Below are 19,555 nucleotides of genomic sequence, written 5' to 3'. Positions count from 1 at the left end.
CTGCCACCCGCCCGCCCGCCTCTACTCCCCCCTCACAGAAAGGTTCCTGTGAGGCCTGCCAGCTTCCTCTGCCTGAGGTGTGAGTGGGCACGCCACAGGGCAAGGCGGGCAGGGGGGCCTGGGGAATTTTTCCAGCTCCAGGGAAGGTTTCCGGGTGGGGAGGGTTCTGGAAGGAATAGGACTTCTCAGCTGGGCTGCTGTCTGTCTGTCTGTGTCTGCTGTCCCTGGGCGTCCCCCGGGTCCTTACCTGGCTTCTCCCTGGGAGTCTGTCCATCCATCTAATGTCGTTCTGACTCTTTCTCTGTCAATTTGGGTCTTATTCACTTGTGCGCACACTGTCATTGGGCATCTGTACTAAGGCCCTCTGTTGAGCCCTGGACACAGAGATGAACGGGATGCTGTCTATCCTAGCTGATTCCTTGCCTTTTCTGTCTCATTTGCTTCATCCCTTCCCTCAGTGCTTGAAACCCTCTACTTGTTCCCATTAAAACTAAATCCAAGGTCCTTACCATGGCAGACAGGGCCCCCAACACTCCGTACCCTACTATCCCTCTGACCTCAATCTTATGACTCTCTCTCATGCCATAGCTGCACTGGTCACCTTGCTTCTGGAATGAACCAAGCTGGCTCCCACCTCAGGGCCTTTGCATGTGCTGCTATCCCCCTAGATTGCCCGTGGCTCGCTCACTCACCTCCCTTAGTTTTTAGTTTCATCTCAGTTTTACCTCCCTCTTTTTTTTTTTTTTTTTTTTTTTGGTCCGGGCCACGTGGCTCATGGGATCTTAGTTCCCTGACCAGGGATTGAACCCACGCCCCCGGCAGTGAGAGCATGGAGTGCTGACCTCTGGACCGCCAGGGAATTCCCCCTACCTCCCTCTTTAAAATACCAATCTCCACCATTCTCTATCTCCTTTCCCTGGTTTATTTTTTCTTAGGATTTACCGCCATGGCTGTCACATTTTATGGGTCTGTATCTCCCACCTGAATGTCAGCTCCATGAGAACAGGGGATGCATTCTGTTCCCTGCTGTATCCACAGCACCTACTGCAGGGCTTGTCACACAGTGGATGATGAATAAACATTTGTTGAAAGAAAGGAGTCCATTAATTTATCCATCCTTTAAGCTTGCCAGTGCGGGGCAATGCTGGGGCCACAGTGGTGACTGCGACAGCCTTGGCCCTGCCCTTATGGGGCTCACGGTCCAGTCCCCAGACAATCATGATTTCGAATGCTCAGGGCTGGGATAGGGGAGTGGGAGCCCAGAAATGGCACCTGACACAGACTGAGGGTCAAGGAGGGCTTCCTGGAGGAGAGGTCAGCTGAGCTGAGAACTGGAGGGTGAGTAGTGAGCCAGGTCTGGTCATGGGGACCAAGTGACTAAGACAGACCCAGCCCTGCCCTTCTTCACAGAGCTCTGTTCTCCCCCTTGGTCTCACAGAACTTTTGAGTCTGAAGATGTCTTAACTCTCTAGTTCAAACCTGTACCTTTTCCTGATTTCACAGCCTCCCTCCTTCCCTCCCTCTCTCCGCATCTCAGTCGCTCTTCTCTCTCCTTCTGTCTCTATTGTTGGCATTTCCTCAGTGTATCTCAGCCTCTCTTAACCCATCTGGATATTTCTCTAATTTTCTTTTCTGAACGTTTGTCTCTCTCTGTTTCTACCTCATCTCCCTCATCTCCGAGCGAGCTCCTTTTCTCTCTCTGGGTCTCTGTCTTCTCTCTCTCAGTGAGCTGGTCTCTTTGCATCTCCCTCCCCACCTCTGTCGTCTCCATCTTTCCCTGGGTCTCTCTCTGTGTCTCTGTCTCTCCTTTCATGAAGCCTCTTCACCTACTCACTGATCCCCCAGATCAATCTAGAACCCCTCCACTCTGGCCCCAGCCTGGCACTGAATGAAGAGGGGCTGATCCAGGCCCCTACACCCACACAGTTCAGGCCGCCTGCTCTGTTAATAGTTAACCCAACCTCTATCTAGAATACACACCAGCCAGGCTGGGGGTGACTCCCCTGGCCCCTACCCACCCACCAGCTGTTCTTAAAGGACCAGGTGTCCTCCACAGCTCTTTAGCCCCCACTGGGGCACAGTGCCCCCGTGTCTGGAGGCCTCTAGCTCTGAGGATGGGGGAGGGGGAGCTGCCCAGTACTCGGGTCTGCAGAGCCGGGTCAGGAGAGGCCACAAGGTTGCCCAGGAGGGGTGCCCAGGCATGGAGCTCCAGCCAGCGTCTCCCTTGCTCCTGGCTTATCGCCTGGTATATTTAATCAGGGGTGGTTTTCCCAGCCCTGCCCAGAGCCCAGGCTGGCAGTGCCAGGGGTGACAGAACACCTGAGACCCGGTGGCTGGGGGAGGGGACTTCTCAGTCCAAGAACTGAGGGTCCTCCAGATGTGGAGGACCAAGCCCCAGAGTCCCTAATATATGGGAGTTGGGGCATGGGGGTCTGCGAGATGTGTGGGAGGGACACCTGGATAACCAAGCTGGGTCAGGACATTAAGGTCTTCCAGATTTAGGTGATATAACATCTGGGTTCCTGAGACCTGGGGCAACCTAGGGTCTCACAGCCATGTGACAGGGCTGTGCGGTGGCAGGACACACTGTCATTCCCCATCTCTCTGTCCATCCGCTGGCCTTTGCGCCCGGCTTTGCCCCCTCCACGAAATCTCCACCTCAGGGTCGCGGGGGAGGCCGCTGGGGTGGGGGCTGGCTCTTGGGGCCTCCCCCTCCCCTTAACCCCTGCTTTGCCGCAGCCCGCTCAGGCCCCGCCCCCTGACGCCAGCGAGCAGGAAGTCCTGGTTAATAATCAGCCCGCCGGGACAGGTGCGGGACAAGGCCGCGCACATCAGAGGCGACCGCGGGGGGAGCGCCTTTTACCCGACCAGTCACGGTGTCTTAGGGCGGCCGCCGTTGAGGCTGGTCTCCAGAGATGGGCGCGCAGTTCAGGGCACCACCAGAGGCGAGAAGCAGTCACCGTGTTTCCAGGGAACCTGTTAGTGTACCTCATGAGGTAAATTTCCTCTTTCCTCAGGCAGTCCCTCTAGCAATCTGGCCTAATTCTCTCCCTGCCTAGCAAGAACTGGCGGCCCGTCCCTTCTGGGAAGCCTCCGGATGCCCCTTGACCCTCCCCCTCGGTGGCACTGAGTCCTCCACCTTCGGAGGAGATACAGGGGATGGGCCAGAAGGGAAGGCTAATTCCCGAGCTTGGCTGTGGCTCCCTCGCAAGAGCCATCCCCTCTCCGAGCCTTAGTTCTGTCATCTGGAAAACGGGCTGATGGCTAGAACGCTTGACTAGTTGGCCAGCATTTATAAAAACAGCCGTGGGGCCCACCTGAGTGAAGGGCGCCACCTGGAGGCTACAAGGCAACGTCCTCTCCCCTGCAGGATCAGTTCGGTCCCAAAGGGGGCGCAGCATCTCACGCAACTAAGGGACCAAGAAGGAAAAAACCCATCTTTCGGTTTATTGAAGGAGGGAGAGGGAGTAGGGGAGGGGGGCAATAAAATGCTTTTGCTTCGTTTATAAAGAGCGAGATTTCAGGAGGCCCCTTCTCAAGGAGGGGCGGGGACACCTCTCCTCCAACTACAAGCAGCAGCAAAGCCAAGCCAAGGAGGGGAGAGGGAAACCGGAGGGGTCAAGGGACCCCAAACACCCCCTCGGACAGAAGCCACAAGTTTTCTCCCCCCACCCTCAATGCATCTACCCCAGGGGACCCATCTGGGATAAGGAGGGGACCCATCTGGGATAAGGAAGGGGGTATGTACACAGGCGGGGGAGGCACTGGGCCGGGTGGGAATAATTTATCCGCAGCAGCGGTGGGTGGCAAGGGGTGGGGGGGGGGTCGGATGGGCAGTAGACTGGTGGCAGTGGTGGCCTAGGGGTCCCGTTCTTTCTTAACCTTGATGTCTCCAGCAAGGATGGTGGCGATCTCGCCTTGCATGAAGGCCCAGGGGACAGAGGAGCCCACTAGCGGGCACTTGTCTCCACTGGGGCAGTACACCTCCCCAGCAGGACCCTGCGCCTTGATGAACTCCCGTGAGCAGGGAAAGCAAAACTTGTGTCCGGGCACTGAGGGGCACTGGACGAAGTGGGTGTCTTCCAGCCGCTCCCGGCATAGGGTACAGCACAGGGGGGCCCCAGGGGTCGCCCCGGTGCCGCTACCACCCCCGCTAACAGCTTCCGCCCCTGCTGTGGGGCTAACTTCTGCCTCACCGTTTCGGGCCACTAGACGATGCTGGGCTGGAGGCTGGGCCGCGGAGGAGGCTGCGGGGCTGGCGCCCCCTGCACGCACAGGGCCCCCACCCCCAGCAGGGTCCTTGGGGGAGTGGCCGAGGGCCTCGGCCACGTTCTTCAGGGCGGCGATGGGTGAGGGCACGCCAGGGGTGTCAGCGGAGAACGGGCCCCCGGGTGCCACCCAGTGCCGCTGCTGCTGCTCCTCAGTGGTCATCTTCCCGGATGCCTCGCCCTCGGGCTCAGGGGACGCCTTGCGACGGCGTGGCGTGGGCGCCAGATTCCGGGACGGGGCTCGTGGGGGTGGGCCGCAAAGAGCTGCAGGGGCTGGCTCTGGATACTGCTGGGGCAGGGCCTCGGCGGGAGCTGGCTCGCGGAAGGTGCGGACACCGTCGGTTAGCAGCTCCCCCAGCTGACGCCATTCCCCTGAGCCGTGTCGGCGTTCATATTCGAGGTACTTGAAGCCTGATGAGGCCAGTGCCTTGCCCGGCTCCCGCAGAGCATCATGAAACATCTGGCGAGCCACGGCCAGGACTCCAGCATACACGTTGCCAGAACCACAGGGGTATTCGGTGAAGAGCTTCAGCTCGAACTCGTAGCCTGGCGGGCGGGCAGTAGCATCGAAGGCGAACACCCGTCCCACCAGCCCGTGATCCTTCTTGAAGCGGACATTGAAAGGGGCGCAGGCAGACAGCGCCAGCAGCTGTTCCCGCACGGCTTTGGGGCGCCCATGCCATTCCTCTGCCCGGCCCCTCATGGCCTCGTTCAGTTCTGCCAGACAGTCCGCATTCCTCTGCTGCTTCTCCTTCTCGAAATCGGAGCCGAAGGCTGGACGGGCAGGACTCAAGCCGGGTGCCAGCGTCAGACCTCGGCTTCCCAGGCCAGACACCGCAGCTGCCAGCAGCCCGGGGGGCACCAAGCCGGGCATGGAGCCAAGCAGGGCCCTTCGCGCCCCCTCCGCCACAGCCTCCTCGCGGCCCAGCCCATTGGCCAGGCGGGACCCCAGGGTGTACTCCAGGGCGGGCGAGGGCAAGGGGAGGCGGCCCGACGATGTGGCCCTGTCATAGCGGTCCTGGCCTGAGACAGCGCCGCCTGTCCCCGACGGCTGGGGCTGGGCCTGTGGAGGCGGCAACTGAGGGCCCTGTGCAGCGGCGGCTGCCAGGTCCTTAGTGGCCGGGTGCTTGAGGGCCGGGGGCCCCGGCGAGCGGCCCTCGGGGAGCACGTGGCTTCGCTTGAGCTGCCGGGCGGCATCGATGAGCAGCTCGATGCGATCCGCGCCCTCGAAGTTCACGCAGCCGCGGCACACGGCCTCACTGAAGTCCCACACCATGGCCCACGGCATCTTGGGCAGGTCGCACAGGTAGCACCACTGGCGGCGGGAAGCCTGCACGGACGCCATAGCCCCCGCACGCGCGCCTCCGGGCCCCCGCGTTCCACCCGCCGCCGACGTTCGATCCGCGCCGCCGACGTTCGATTCGTGTCCCCGGGACCGCGCGAGCCACGGTCGGGCCTCTGGCTCGGCCTCCCCGCGGATCCAGGCCCGGCCCCCCTTCCCCGCCCCCTGGGCCCTAAGCCTTTTTCCTCACTCCCGCCTCCTCAAAGGCAGGCACAGGCACGTCGGCGCTCCTGCCGGGTCCGAGCTCCGGGCCGCGGCGCACAGCTCGGGCCCCGCGATAGGCCGCGGGCGCCGCCGCCTCGGGCTCCCGCCGCTCCCGCCACCGCCACTGCAACTGCCGCCGCAGCCGCCGCCGCCGCCGCCACCGCCACCGCCTCCACCTCCTTCTGCCCCAGAGGCCGCTACGCAGGGAAAGTTACATAACGCGCCGGCAAAGCCTTCTGGGAAACGTAGTCCCGCCGGGGCCGTTTCTTAAAGGGGACCGCCGGCTGCCGGGGAGGGTAGGGGCTCACCGCCTCTCCGCTGCGCAACCTTTACCCCTCCTCGCCGGGGGGCAGGGAGTTTGACTGGCTCCAAGCAGCTGGAGCACACGGGTTGGGGACGGGGATGTGATACGAATGGTGAGAGCCACCACGGATTCAGAAAGTGTAGGGGGGTAGACAGGCTTCCGGGCGGCCAGTTTCTGCTCTGACTTGCTTTGCAGCTTTAGACAAGTCTTGCCTTCTCTGAGGCTCAGTTCCCCGCCCTTCAAAGGTGGGCCAATGACCGGTTACGAAGGCAGCAGCTCCTGGGGCGGGGCGGAGGGGCCTTAATTGGACGTTTTCGGTGGGGGGGGCACGGGAAGCTGGCAATTTAGTATTGGGCAGGACTGTCCACTTGGCACTTCGTCTTGCCCAGAATCTTGGATATAAGCCTCTGACTGGGGCCAACAAAAGCCGGAGAAAGGAGAGGACTGACGGTCTCAGCCTCAGTTGCTTTATCTGTTAAAGGGAGTGGTCGAGCGCCCCTCTGTTCCAGTTCTGCGGGCGCGCTCTGGTCTCCAAGGGGTTACACTGTCAGTTTCTCCGCCCCCCCCACCCCAACTTCACTACAATTCCCAAAATGCTCTGCGGGGCGAACAAACTGACGCACTTCCGCTGTCTAGGAGGTTGGGGGCGGTCTTCCCGATTCCCGCTGGCTGTCCATATCCCCCCCCCACCGCCTCAATTTCTGGGGGATCTTTCCGAGCACCGGGTGAGAGGGTCCTCACCCTCTAGGGCTCACCAGTTTGAGGGGCGGAAAGGAGGCCAGAGATGGCAACAGTTGGGGGAGCATAGTTTCTGGGGAGAGCGAGAGCCAGACCACCTTTCTCCAACCTTGGGTGCTTACTACCTGATAGGCCCAAGCAGGCTTTGGGGACCCCCATGTTTTTTTCTTCCTGGCGATGGAACTCTGCAGGGCAGGCTTGGAGAGGGGTCATGTGGAGGAGAGACAGGTCTCCAGATTCTAACCCACATCAGCCTCTTCCTCTCTCTAGGCCTGGGTCTGTGTTAAGCGCTCAAAAATATTTGAATGACTTGCCAGGGTTGCATTCATTAGTAGTTTTCAAACTAATCAGGGAATGCCTGCCCCCACTGTCCCTCATCCCACTGCATCCATAGCAGGTCTGATTTTATGTTACCCAAATTTCAGTCTCAGTTTCACCATTTTGTTTACCACCTGTATTATTAACATTTTTCTTGAAGTTGACTCCTGTGAATAAAATGCTATTTACTTTCGCCTCATCCTAAGCAGTATTATGTGCATGATCATGGGTTTTATGTACTAGGTACATTTTTACAAAATAAAACTACATACACATATAACCATAGAACCGTTAAAAAGGCCATCCATATATCACCTAAAATTGTCTTTGGGCCATTCTTTAGTAAACACTAGTTGGAGTCAGGAGTTCTGGCCAGAGGCTGACTTCAGGTGGACTGGATTGGCCCCTGACAAATTTAGGGCAAGTCCCTAAACTGCTCAGGAAAAAATGGAGACCCCCTAAAATCTGCTTTTCATTGGGTACCTTCAGGTTAAAATGCAAACATGCAAATAAGTGCTTAGCATGGCGCCTGGCCCAGAAAAGGCGCACCATAAATGAAAGTTGTTTTTAAGCTCCCATTACTTCAAAGATTCAACCTTTCTCCTGTGTTGGGCAATGCTGAGGACACAGCAGTGACTAAGATAGGCTCAGGCCTTGCCCTGACAAGGCTCATCCTGGTGATGGAGGCACATTCGATTTAAACTTACTCAAATGATTACTTAACTGCCTTTCTTTCATAACTGCTGGGGGAAAGGGGGTGTCAGGAAAGGCTTTCCTGAGGAGGTGATATTTGAGCTGTGACCTGAAGGATGAAGAGAATGTAGTTGTAGGCAGCAAAGACACCTAAATCTTTATGCCCATATTACAGATGAGGACAGTGGAGGCCCATAGTTACACAGCTGGCCAGGGCAGCACCAGGGGTTGAGCCAGGTCTGAGCCCAGGGTGATGGCTATTAGCTACTTTGCTACCAGGCTCTGCAGCCAGTTTGGGAGTAAAAAAGAGAACCAGCTCCTCCCTTCATGAAATTATACGGGAAGTAGGCTTTAAATAGATAAAGGCATGTGTTCATTTAGTGACCACAGGATGCTGAGAGAGAATCTAAGAAGCAGACCCACCCTAGCCCGGGGGAAGGAATACAGGATGTCCTCCCAGAGATGACATTTAGGGTGGTATCTGAAGGATGAAAAAGTAGGAATAAGATTTGAACACAGGACTTGATGGCTTTAAGAAAAAAAAAAAAAAAAAGCCTGGAAAACCACCAGCCTCTAAAACTTCAAGGGGGTGTCACCTGCCCATGGAGGGATGAGGCAGGTGTAGGTGTTGGAACTCCAGGCCTGGCTCAGACAGAGCCCCAAGTAATTATATTAAAAATAAGTTTATTGATATCTTGTCACCACTGGGGAGCACGGAGGGGGTTGAGCTCTGGAGGTCAGAGACTGCAACGGGAGGCAGAAGGCTCAACCTACACCAGTGAGAACTCCACCCGCCCCTAGGGTACAGACCGCGGTAGCCTCTTCATCCATATTCTGACTTGTCTTGAAACTCCCACCCCCTCCAAAGTCTGGGTAGGGGAAGTGGGTCAGTGGTCTTCAAGTCAAGGCCAGGAGTTTTGTTAGGGGAGGGGGGATGTGCAGGTTCCCTCCGCAACCCACGAAGGGCAATAATAAATAACATAAAATCCATGGCTTAGAAGTCAGGGTTAAGGAAAGCAGCCAGGCAGACAGCGCTGTACTGGAAAGGGCTGGGGGGCCTGGGGCAAGGAGGCCCCCCAGAATCAGGCACTAACTAGTACAGGGAGTGGGGCGCTCGTGCCCCGCAGCAGGGAGCCGGGGTGCAGCTGGGATGGGGAAAGTGCGTTGCCCTCCTCCACTGGGCTAAGCTGGGGGGAGACAAGCTTGAACCCCACAGCAGATGTCACGGAGATTTCCACCGCCCCCGCCTCTTCCGTGTAGGGAAACTTTTCCTCCTTTTGTGTGGCGGGGAGTCATGCGGAGGGAGTGGGGCGGGGGGCGGCCGGGGGGCCCCCTCCTCGCTCCTAGGGGCAATGATCACCCCCCTGGCTGCCACCACAGCCCCGTCCACGACAGCAGCCACCACGGACACAGGCTCTGGGGTGACCTCCACCTTGGGGGAGGGGGGGGACAAGACAGGCCTGGGCGGTGGAGGTGGGGGAGGGGGCGGGGGCAGTGGGTCAGCGGGGCTTCCGGGCAGAAGGGGCAGCAGGGCGCTGAGGGCCTCGCTCAGTTGGGCCAGTCCCTGGCGGAGGGTGCCGGCCAGCTCCCGGATGGCGTTGGCAGTCTCCTGCTGGGCCCGCAGGAAGTCCAGGGAGGGGTCTGGGGCCGAGGGTGGAGGCAGTGGAGGGGAGGGAGAGCTGGAGGGCGAGGGTGCCACTTGGACCTGCTGAGGTGGCTCCGGGGGTGGTGGCAGCGGAGGGGCTGGGAGGGGTGGAGACAAGGCCAGGCGGGGCAGCTGGATGGTCTGCAGGGCCGGAGGGGGCGGGGACTCACGCTCCTTGGGTGCCTGGCAGCCCCCTTCCTGAGGATTGCAGGACGCTCTGGCCCAAGGCTCCGGGCTGCTAGAGCCCCCCTTGCTGTGGGCTGGTGTATCTGTGGAGAGAGAGGTGTAGGTAAGATGTGGGGGACCCCTAACGCTGTCACGATTTCCCTTTCCCACCTCCCACGCAACCTGGACCCAGAGGCATCCTTTTCAAACCTAAGTCAGGTCATGCCTTGGAGCAGAAGCCCCATGACCCAGGGGAGAGAGACAATATATTTAACAATAATCTGGTGGCAGATACCAGCCTTAATGGAACAGGGTCCTGGAGGTCCCCTGCCGAGCCAAGCAGCTCTTATCTCATTCAGTGTAAAAGCCAACATGCTAGAAGGCTCTGAACCATCCAGACCCACCCCCCGCCCCCCCTCAGGCAGCACTGCTGGATCCTGGGGAGGCCCCAGGGGAGGAGGGCCTGGAAAAGAGGTGGGGTGGCTGGAGTAGGAGAGGGGGGAACTTCTGGAGGCGGGGAGCAGGGGGCTCTCTCCAATCAGGATGGCAGGATTTCAGTCTCAACTCTGGTCTGTGCCAGTTTAACCCCAAGCCTGCGGGGCTTCCTCTGCCTCCTCTCACCTGGGATCTCATTCGTGCTCACGGACTTGAAGAGTCTGTGTGAAGAGGCGCCCAGATTTCCGGGCCCAGCCTGAACCTCTCCCTCCGGCTGTGTACTCGGCATATCCCCTCCAATAATCCCGTCCTATAATGCCTCCAACCCCCGTGCCCGGAGCTGAGCTCCTGGTCCTCCCTCAGCCACCCCATCTCAGATGATGGCAGCTCCATCCTTCTAGCTGCTCGGGACAGAAACGCACTCTTCTTCTCTCCCAAGACACCACTCGTGTACAGATACCGTTGGCTCTGCCTTCAAACTAACCCAACATCTGTCCTCCTCCACGGCCCCCACCCTGGTCCAACCACCACCATCTCCCAACCTGGACTATTCACTGGGCTCCCAGCCCACACCCCCGCCCCTTAGAGTCTGTTCTCCACCAGCAGCCTCAGGGGTCCAACTAAAATACACAACAGTTACGCTACAGGAAAGTAGCTACTCACAAAGGACCACATGTCATATGATCCATTTACATGAAATGTCCAAAATAGGCAAATCTTACAGAGACAGAAAGTAGATTAGTGGTTGCCTAGGGCTGGGCAGAGATGGGGGAACGAGGCGAGGGGTTGATGGCTAAGAGGTACAGGGTTTCTTTTCGGAGTGATGAAAATGTTCTAAAATTGATTGTAGTGATGGTTGCGCAGCTCTATGCATATACTAAAAGCCACTGAATTGTACGCTTTAAATGGGTGGGTTGTAATGGTATGAGAATTCTACCTTAATAAAGGTGTTAAAAAAATACAAGTGAGATGTCTTTCTCTACTCAAAAGCCTGCTGTGGCTATTATCTCACCCACAGTAAAAGCAAAGTTTTCAAGGTCCCCACGATGTGCCTCCATTGCCTCCCTAACCTCGTCTCCCACTCCTTCTCTCACTCTCTCTTTCGTTCACTTGACTCCAGCCAAACTGGCCTCCCTGCAGGTCCTCATACACTTTTTTTTTTTTTTTTTTAATTTTGGCCACGCCGGGTGGGATGTGGGATCTTAGTTCCCCAATCAGGGATCAAACCGAGCCCCCTGCGTAGGAAGCACAGAGTCTTAACCACTGGACCACCAGGGAAGTCCTGGGTCCTCATACACTTTAGGCCCACTCTTGCCTCAGGGCCTTTGCACTTTCTGTTCCTTCAGCCTGGAAAGATCTTTCCCCAGACACCTGCTTGGCTCCCTCCCTCACCTCCTTGGGCTTCTGCTCAAACACGGCCTCCTTGGAGAGACCTTCCTTGACCCTCCGTCTGAAGCAGCTCTGTCCTTTTCTCTCTCCTAGCCCTACCTGATTTCTTTTATAGCACTTATCTCCACCTGGCATGGGATCGCTCTGTGTTTGTGGTCTGTCTCCTCCTCCTTATGTCAGCTCCATCAGGCAGGGCTTTGTTTTGTTCACTGCTGTTTACCCAGCGCCTAGAACAATGTCCAGCACAAAATTTTGTCTTTAATGAGAAAAGAACTGTGGCTTCCTGGGAGTCAGTACTGATCGGGCACCAGGCCCCAGGTCCTGGCAACAACCCTCCCGCAGCTCCCCAGCACCCACGGGGGACAGTCCAGGCCTCTCTCTAGGGCTACAAGGCCTCAGCTTTTGCCCCTTTCTATTCTTCTTCCATGCCTCAGTGCACCTTGTTCCCTCTACCAGGATCACTACCCCCCCACACCCCCAGGCTCGAAGGCTGGGGCTCCAGACTCTTTGGGCCAGCCGGCCTGGGCAAGTAGGAGAGGCTGGCAGAGAGACAATAACCAGAGCTAACGGTGGTTGGACACTTTCCTGGCTGACCCTGGGAGCAGTGGCTAAGTGCTCCTATGTTATTTCACCCAGTCCTCCGAGCCAGTCTTTGGGGTAGGTGCTATCAGTATTAGCCCATTTTACAGATGAAGTGACTTGAGGCCCAAAGAGGTGTCACAGAGCTGGTGAATGGGAGAAGAGGACTTTGAACCCAGGCAGGTTCTGCAGCCTATGCTTTTAACCATTCCTTGGGCTGGGGCTGTGGGCTTGACAGTGGCGAGTCTTCTTCATAAAGGGCATGAGAATTCCAGCCACTTGGAAATATATATGATTTTCTAGTCTACCGAGTAAAAAGAACAGAAAAGGGGCCCAGCCTTTATGCCCACAGGGCTCACAGGCGTCATGTAAGGACCACTGTGAGAGTTAAAATCATAGTTATTCGCAACCTTTGGGCCCCAGTTTCCCTACCTGTAAATGGATGTGTGTGAACATAGGACCAAGTAACCCTGTAATGGAATATCTCCCTGAGGGCTGTTACAGGCATTAATTGAATTACTATGGGCACAGGGCATAGGCCAGTACCTGGCACATAATAAAGTCTCAATGTGGTTGTTATTGTTCTTTCATTCAAATATTAGGTCACAAGGTAAATGGTTCTTATCTCTCCTTCCAGTGTCAACAAAGATGCCTCAGGCTGCCCCAGGCCCTGTTCCTGTCCTTCAATCAGAGCAGTTCCTCTTTTAAGAGTTTTACACTGTGGGTAATCTCTGTGTGAGATTCTAATCAAGGACACTTTAAGCACATACCTGCCTCAGGGCCTTTGCACCTGCTGTTTCCTCCAGATGCAGTACTCTTCCCCAGATAGCTACTTGGCTCAGTCTCTCTATTCAGGTCCTCTGCTCAAATTTCCCCTCTCTACAGAGGCCCCCCTTTCCATCACTCACTATCCTCTTAACATGCTTTGTTTTACTTCTTTTAGTTCTTATTACCTCTTTGTATAATCTGCTTTGGGGGATTACTTGTTTGTGGTCTGTCTCCCGTAACTAGAATGTCAGCTCCATAAGGGAAGGAAAATTGTCTTTCTTCTCCCAGCACCTACCATGGTGTCTGCCTCAGCATATGCGCTCAATAAATATCTGTTGAATGAATGAATAAGGGGTTGTACAGCTTTTGAAGTAATAAGTTTGCCATCTCTGTGCTGGTTCAATGGGGCCACTTCACAGGTAGAAACACTGAGGTTTGATTCATATTGAGTACAAAGGTCCCGAGTGATTGTGTCTTTCTCTGGCTTAAGACACTTTCATGCCTCCCAAATGCCCTCAAGATAAAATCCGAAGTCCTGACCTTTATTTTAAACCACGTGTGATCCAATTCTGGCACACCCATTAACTCGAAGTCAATATTAATTGTTTATATATGTGTAAACTACTTACATATTTACATATATATGTATGTATATATATGGTATATATCAGGCCATCTAGCCAGTGGTTAAGTGCATGGATGGTGAGTTGGACACAACCTATATTCAAGTTCCAACCCTTCTACTTACTTACTTGCTGTGTGACCTTGGGTGGGTGAATGAACCTCTTGGAAATTACATGATCCTGAGCTGCCTTGTTGGGTCATGTGCCCCCTCTTTCTCTAAACCCTTGTATGGCTCCCCATAGTACTTAGGATAAAATTGAACTCCTTACCTCAGCCTAAAGGCCCTGCAAGGTTTGGCCTTTGCTGACCTCTCTGATCTCATCTCAAAACATGTCCTTTCTTTAATCTTTCCACTCTCCCTTCCTGCCCTCCTCTAACTGGGCAGCATCTCTCAGTTTCCTAAACTGGCCAAGCTTTCTTGTCTCCAAGCCACTGTACATGCTGTTCTCCAGGAACACTTTCACATCTCTTCTTCATCCTCACTCTTTGCATCTCGGCTCTGATGGCTCCTCCTCCAGGAAGCCCTCCTTGACTTCCCAGTCTGTATCAGGTGTCCCCTAGGGACTCTCACAGCCCAGCCCTGCCTGCTTTGAGTCATCACTGTCTATGCATGGGTCTGTCTCCCCCAGTGGTCTGTGAGCCCCAGAAGGGCAGGTCTGAGGATGTCTCAGTCACATCTCTGTCCCCAACACTGTCCAGCTCAGGGCAGTTGCCTGGGGAATAGCTGTAGAAGAAATAATCATCAAGAGTCAAGGCTGAGTGGGAAGTTTTGTACTCCACTCTCCCCAGCTCCTCTACTCAGGGCATGACCTTGGGAAAATTTCCAAACTTCCCTGAGTCTTTGATTTATAAAATGGTGAAACAGTTCGTGCTTCACAGCACTGGTAATTATATCAATAGCTAGCAAGGAGGTAATGTACCAAGCAAATTATACATATTAACTCATTTAATCTTCCCAGAAACCCTTTGAGGTGGGGACTATTTTTTATCTCCATTTTACAGATGCAGAAACTGATGTGCAATAACTTACCCCAAATGACACAGTTGAGTGGCAAAGTTGTAACTGGAGCCCAGACTATCTGCCTTCAGAGCCACTCCCCCTACACTACAGTTTAATGAAGTCATGGGTGAGCTGATGATCCCATGTGTGGACTCTGGAGCCAAGCCTCCTAGGTCTGGGTTCCATTCCCGACTCTGACCATTACTACACTTTTCTGAGCCTCAGTCTCCACAGGTGTAAAATGGGGATTATAACAGTACCCCCCTTCCCATAGCTATAGTGAGGATCTGATGAACCATATAAAGGGCTTGGAACGGCGCCAGGCACAAAGTAAAATTTCTTTTTGCTTTTGCTAAGGTGATACTGAAGGAACTCACCTGCCCGTCGGTCCTCCCTGCGGTCCTCAGACAACACACAGCGTTGGGCGCAGGCGCTTGGAGCCGGTGGCTGTGAAGAGGCGGCCGCGGAGGGCTGCTCTACCCCTGCACCAGCTCCTGGCCCCGCCACACCCGGCCCCAGGATGGCAAAAATGGTCTCCTCCTCGGCGGAGAAGGCGTCCTCGGCGGCAGGCCCGGTGCCCTGTGTGGAGTGCGGCACGCGCGCCAGCTTCTCCTTGGTGCGGCGCTTGAAGTCGTTCCAGCGCTTCTGCACCTCCTGGCCAGTGCGCTTCCAGCTGGTGATGCCGTTGATCTTGGCGGCGATGCCGTCCCACACACGCCGCCGCTCGGCCACGCTCACCCGACGGCTCTGAGCGCCGTAGAGCTGCGGGTAGTGGGCGCGCACCTCACGGATCAGGATCTGGTTCTCTTCGAACGAGAAGCGCGGCTTGCGCAGCCGGGTGGTCTCTTCCGCTTCGCCCGCCGCCGCCGAGGCCATGGCGCCCCCCGACGCCGCCGTCCGGCCGCCTGGCGCATGGGGGGCGCCGGCGCTGCGGGCACAGGGCGCACGGCGCTGGCAGGGGTTCAGCGGCCCCGCGCCGCCCGCCCCACCCCGGCCGCCCCGATACCGTCTCCTATGTCCCCGGGGATAGGGGTGGGGGCGGAGGGCGGACGGAGGCGACGGGCAGCGGGGGTCCGTCAGAGTGCCTAATAATAGATGACACCGGCTGAGCGCTCATCTTGTGCCCGGCGCGGCGCAAAGTGCCAGGCCATGGAGTTGATGTTAATTGGGTAAGGGTATGGAGGAGTGGAGGGAAATGAGGAAAAGCGGAAGAGGGGGTGTCTGCGGGCGTTAAAGGAGAATTGGGGGCATAGGAGGATGAGAAATGGAAGGAGAATGGGGGTATCTCGGGGGTCAAAGAAGCACGAGGGTGATGGGGATAAGGAGATGTTGAAGAGAAGATGCAGCAGGAAGGGGGGGATCTGGAGCAGAGGAGTGCTCTGGGGGTTCCGGGGCAATGGGACGTCTGTAAGACCAATAAGAGAAGTGGTCCTTAGAGAAGCAGTCCAGAAATAATGGTGAATTGGGGGCTCCTAGGACAGTGGAGAAACTGGGAGAATAAAATACTAGGTATTAGGGTCTGCGGGGATTGTGGGGGCTTTGGGGATTGCCACGAATCAAGGGGAGCCCTGAGGGTTATGAGGGGCCGGTATTAGGAGGGGCCAACGGGGGCTACGGGAGACTCCGGGAAGAGTGAGGGTCGCGGAGGGTGGAGACCGAGTTGGGCCGCGGGTCACTCACCGGCGCCGCCGCAGCCCCCGCCTGCCCGTCGGTCAAGACTCGAGCTTCTGCGGCCTCTTCCCTCCCCCTGCCGGCTTTCTCCCTCCCCTTCTGGGCCCCGCCCCCGGCCACCCCACGAGCCAAGGCGCAGGCGCACCTAGCGCCAGACGGTCCCCCAACGCCTGAACCTCTTGGGTTTCACTCCTCCCGCCAGAGCGCAAGCGCAGAATTGCCCTCCACCGGCCTCCGTAAGCGGGCCGCAGTTGCGCAGGCGCAAGGTTAGCGCAGCGCTCTTTTCCCTAGCTCCCTGATGCCACAAGAGCGCACGCTCAAAACCCTCGCACGCATGCGCGCCTTTCTCTCCCCGCTAGCTTTGGTACTCGGACTCCGTCTCTGCGCAGGCGTAGCAATCCTTGGAGGATGAGGGAGAGACCTTGGAGAGTGATGGGACCGAATGGCTTCCTAGCCTTTCGGACCGTCTTCCAGCCCACCCAGCTCTCTAACTATGCCTGTGTCTCTCTTAGAGGAAGGGGAGGGAGACGGTGCTGGAGGGAAGCGGTTCGTTTCCGTGACAACTGCGTGGGTGGGGTGGGGAGCGTAACAAAACTGGGTTTGCAGCCCCTTATACCCGCCCCTGCGCGGGGGCTGCTCGGGGTCTGCTAACCACTACCCGTAGGGGCGGGGCACCCTGGGGATATTCCGCCCCAGGCGGGTGCAGAAACCATAGCAACTCAACTACCTTCCAACCCTACCTGGCGGGACCCGTGTCCACACACGTCACGGCTGGCACGCGGGGAGGGAGATCAGAGGGAGAGCTTCTTGGCTGGTAAGGGGTGATCCTGGCACAGGCATGACTTTAAGCAAATGCATGGAGGCAGGAATGAACCTTAGAACACGGGTTCTAGCTGGAAGGCAGGATGATGGAGTTAAGTCTACACTGAGAAATTTGTAGCTTAGCATCCTGCTGGAGTTCTCAAGGTCATTCCACAAACAGTGCTTCATTCATCATTCAAACAAATATTTATTGAGCGCCTACGCAATTCTAGGTGCAGTGAATATAGAAGACAAAAATCTGTACCCTCATGGAGCTCACTTTGTAGTTGGGAGAGTGAGACATTTAGCAAAATTAATAAGATATATAAGTGAAAAGGTGATAAGTACCGTGAAATAAATGGAAGTAGGCAAAAGGGTTGGGGAGTATGGGGTGTGAGTGTGTGTGTAATTTTATTTTTTTATTATTTTTTAAAGTATATTTATTCATTTTTGGCTGCGTTGGGTCTTCGTTGCTGCATGCGGGCTTTCTCTAGTTGTGGTGAGCGGGGGCTACTCTTTGTTGAGGTGCACGGGCTTCTCATTGCAGTGGCTTCTCTTGTTGCGGAGCACGGGCTCTAGGTGCGCGGGCTGTAGGTACGCGGGCTCAGTAGTTGTGGCACACGGGCTTAGTTGCTCCGCAGCATGTGGGATCTTCCCGGTACCAGGGCTCAAACCCATGTCCCCTGCGTTGGCAGGCGGATTCTTAACTGCTGCGCCACCAGGGAAGTCCCTGACTCTGGTGTTAACGTTAGCAGAAACTGACTTTAGGGAGCAAGAGTGGAATCGGGGGCCCAGTGAGGAGGTGACTACAGTGGCTCAGGTGAGAGGTCGTGGTGGTGGCTTCAGCTAGGGTGGTAGCTGCTGAGGTGAGGTGAAGTGGAATTGGGTAGAGGAAGTGAGAGAAAGAGGAGTTGAAGATGACTCCAGTGACTTTGGCCTGAGTAACAGAAGAATGGAGCTGCCAGAAGCAAAGACGGGCAAAGGGCTGTAAGAGGATCAGGAGTTCAAGTTTGCCCAAGTACAAAGATCAGGTAGGCAGCTGGATATTTGAGTCTGGGCTTCAGGGGAGAGGTTTCAGTCTTAAGATACGAATTTAGTAATTGTCAGTGAATAATGACACTTAAGACTGGGAGAGGTTGGCAGGGGAGCAAGTGTAGATAGAAAAGAAGTGGATTTCCCTGGTGGCGCAGTGGTTAAGAATCCACCTGCCAATACAGAGGACACGGGTTCGAGCCCTGGTCCGGGAAGATCCCACATGCCACGGAGCAACTAAGCCCGTGCACCACAACTACTGAGCCTGCGTGCCGCAACTACTGAAGCCCGTGCACCTAGAGCCCGTGCTCCGCAACAAAGAGAAGCCACCACAATGAGAAGCGCGCACACCGCAACGAGGAGTAGCCCCCGCTCGCCACGACTAGAGAAAGCCTGCGTGCATCAACGAAGACCCAAAGCAGCCAAAAAAACAAACAAAAAAAAGAAACAACAACAAAAAAACAGAAGCAATATTGTAACAAATTCAATAAAGACTTTAAACATTGTCCACATTAAAAAAAAAAAAAGAAGTCCATGGCCTTGAGGCTACACACTTCGATGTAGAGACAGAGGAGGAGCAGTCAGAGAGTGAAAGGAGAACCAGCGCTGTCTGCTGTGCTGGAGGCCCAGTGAGAAGTGCAAATCAAGGAGGAGGGAAGGGTTAATGATGCCAAACGCTGCCTAGAAGTCAAGTCCGATGAGGACTGAGAACTGACCACTGGGGCTAGTGATAATTCATCAGTAATCCTGGAAGGGGCAATTTTGGTGGTGTGGTGGGGGCAGTAGCTTGATTGGGTGGGTTCAGGAGAGGGTTTAGAGATTGCCAGTGTAGATGATCCTTTCTAGCACAGACATGGGGTGGTATCCCTCCACGGGATCTCCAGAGGTTTATTTAAGATGAGAGATGTCACAGTATGTTTGTGTGTCCAAAGGGATGACCCAGAAGGGGGGAGATTGATGCCGCAGAAGAGAGAGGGGAGAATTGCTGGAGCCATGTCCTTGAGTGGGCACGGTGGGTGGGACTCAAGGCACAAGTGGTCTAAGGGGCATGGGCTGTTCAGCCACAGTAAACGGGGAGGGCATGGAGGCAGGCAGGTGGTGATGTAGTCTCAGGAGCATGTGAATGTTGTCTCCTGGTTCCTTCTGTTGTCTCAGTAGAGTAGGAAGCAAGGTCAGGGTGAGAAGGAGGTGCTGAGGATAGGGGAGAGAGAGGAGAAAGCATGAAACAGTGAATGAATGGCCAGGGAATTGTAGACAAATAGAACTTGAGGTAATTGGATATAAAAGAGTGATGAGTCCCCCTGATTGTGTGTTTTTCTCTCTTCATATTTTTCTGAGTGGGAGCAGGTGCAGAGTGGGTGGCAAGCTGACTTCCACCAGGGCTGGGTTTAGATGATCTCCCACCATGTGCTCCATGAAGGGTCAGGGTCCAGGAAGCAGAGGCAGCCCGTGCCGGGCCTTATGGGCAACGTTAAGGAGCTTGAATGAGTGAGGACGGGCAGGGTGTGATGTGTGCTTTAGAAAGAACCCCCGCTGTTGTGTGGAGGGTGGATGGGAGGGGGCAAGACTATGAGCCAGA

At 55.9% G+C, this 19,555-nt stretch overlaps 2 protein-coding genes across 4 annotated transcripts; both read right to left on the bottom strand.

Moving 5' to 3' along the window:
- Nucleotides 1-3,427: 3,427 nt before the first annotated feature.
- Nucleotides 3,428-5,999, bottom strand: IRF2BP1 (interferon regulatory factor 2 binding protein 1). The gene has a single exon (XM_082437181.1). The coding sequence runs from the start codon at nt 5,611-5,613 to the stop codon at nt 3,859-3,861; it is 1,755 nt and encodes a 584-aa protein (XP_082293307.1). The 5' UTR covers nt 5,614-5,999; the 3' UTR covers nt 3,428-3,858.
- Nucleotides 6,000-8,534: 2,535 nt separating this feature from the next.
- MYPOP (Myb related transcription factor, partner of profilin) lies at nt 8,535-16,241 on the bottom strand. Of its 3 annotated transcripts, none has more exons than XM_082437191.1 (3): nt 16,153-16,241; nt 14,850-15,400; nt 8,535-9,781 (listed from the first exon to the last, which is right to left on the bottom strand). In XM_082437191.1, exons 2-3 carry the CDS (start codon nt 15,346-15,348, stop codon nt 9,090-9,092), a joined length of 1,191 nt encoding a protein of 396 aa, XP_082293317.1. In that variant the 5' UTR covers nt 15,349-15,400; nt 16,153-16,241; the 3' UTR covers nt 8,535-9,089. The 3 variants fall into 3 exon arrangements, with proteins under 3 accessions (XP_082293317.1, XP_082293318.1, XP_082293316.1); XM_082437192.1 differs by having other exon boundaries at nt 14,850-15,557; nt 16,153-16,237; XM_082437190.1 differs by having other exon boundaries at nt 14,850-15,877; nt 16,153-16,195.
- Between the last annotated feature and the right edge of the window lie 3,314 nt (nt 16,242-19,555).

Source organism: Balaenoptera physalus, assembly GCF_965194825.1.
Source record: "Balaenoptera physalus genome assembly, chromosome: 19".
Lineage (NCBI taxonomy): Eukaryota > Metazoa > Chordata > Mammalia > Artiodactyla > Balaenopteridae > Balaenoptera > Balaenoptera physalus.
This window is presented reverse-complemented; position numbering and strand designations above follow the sequence as displayed.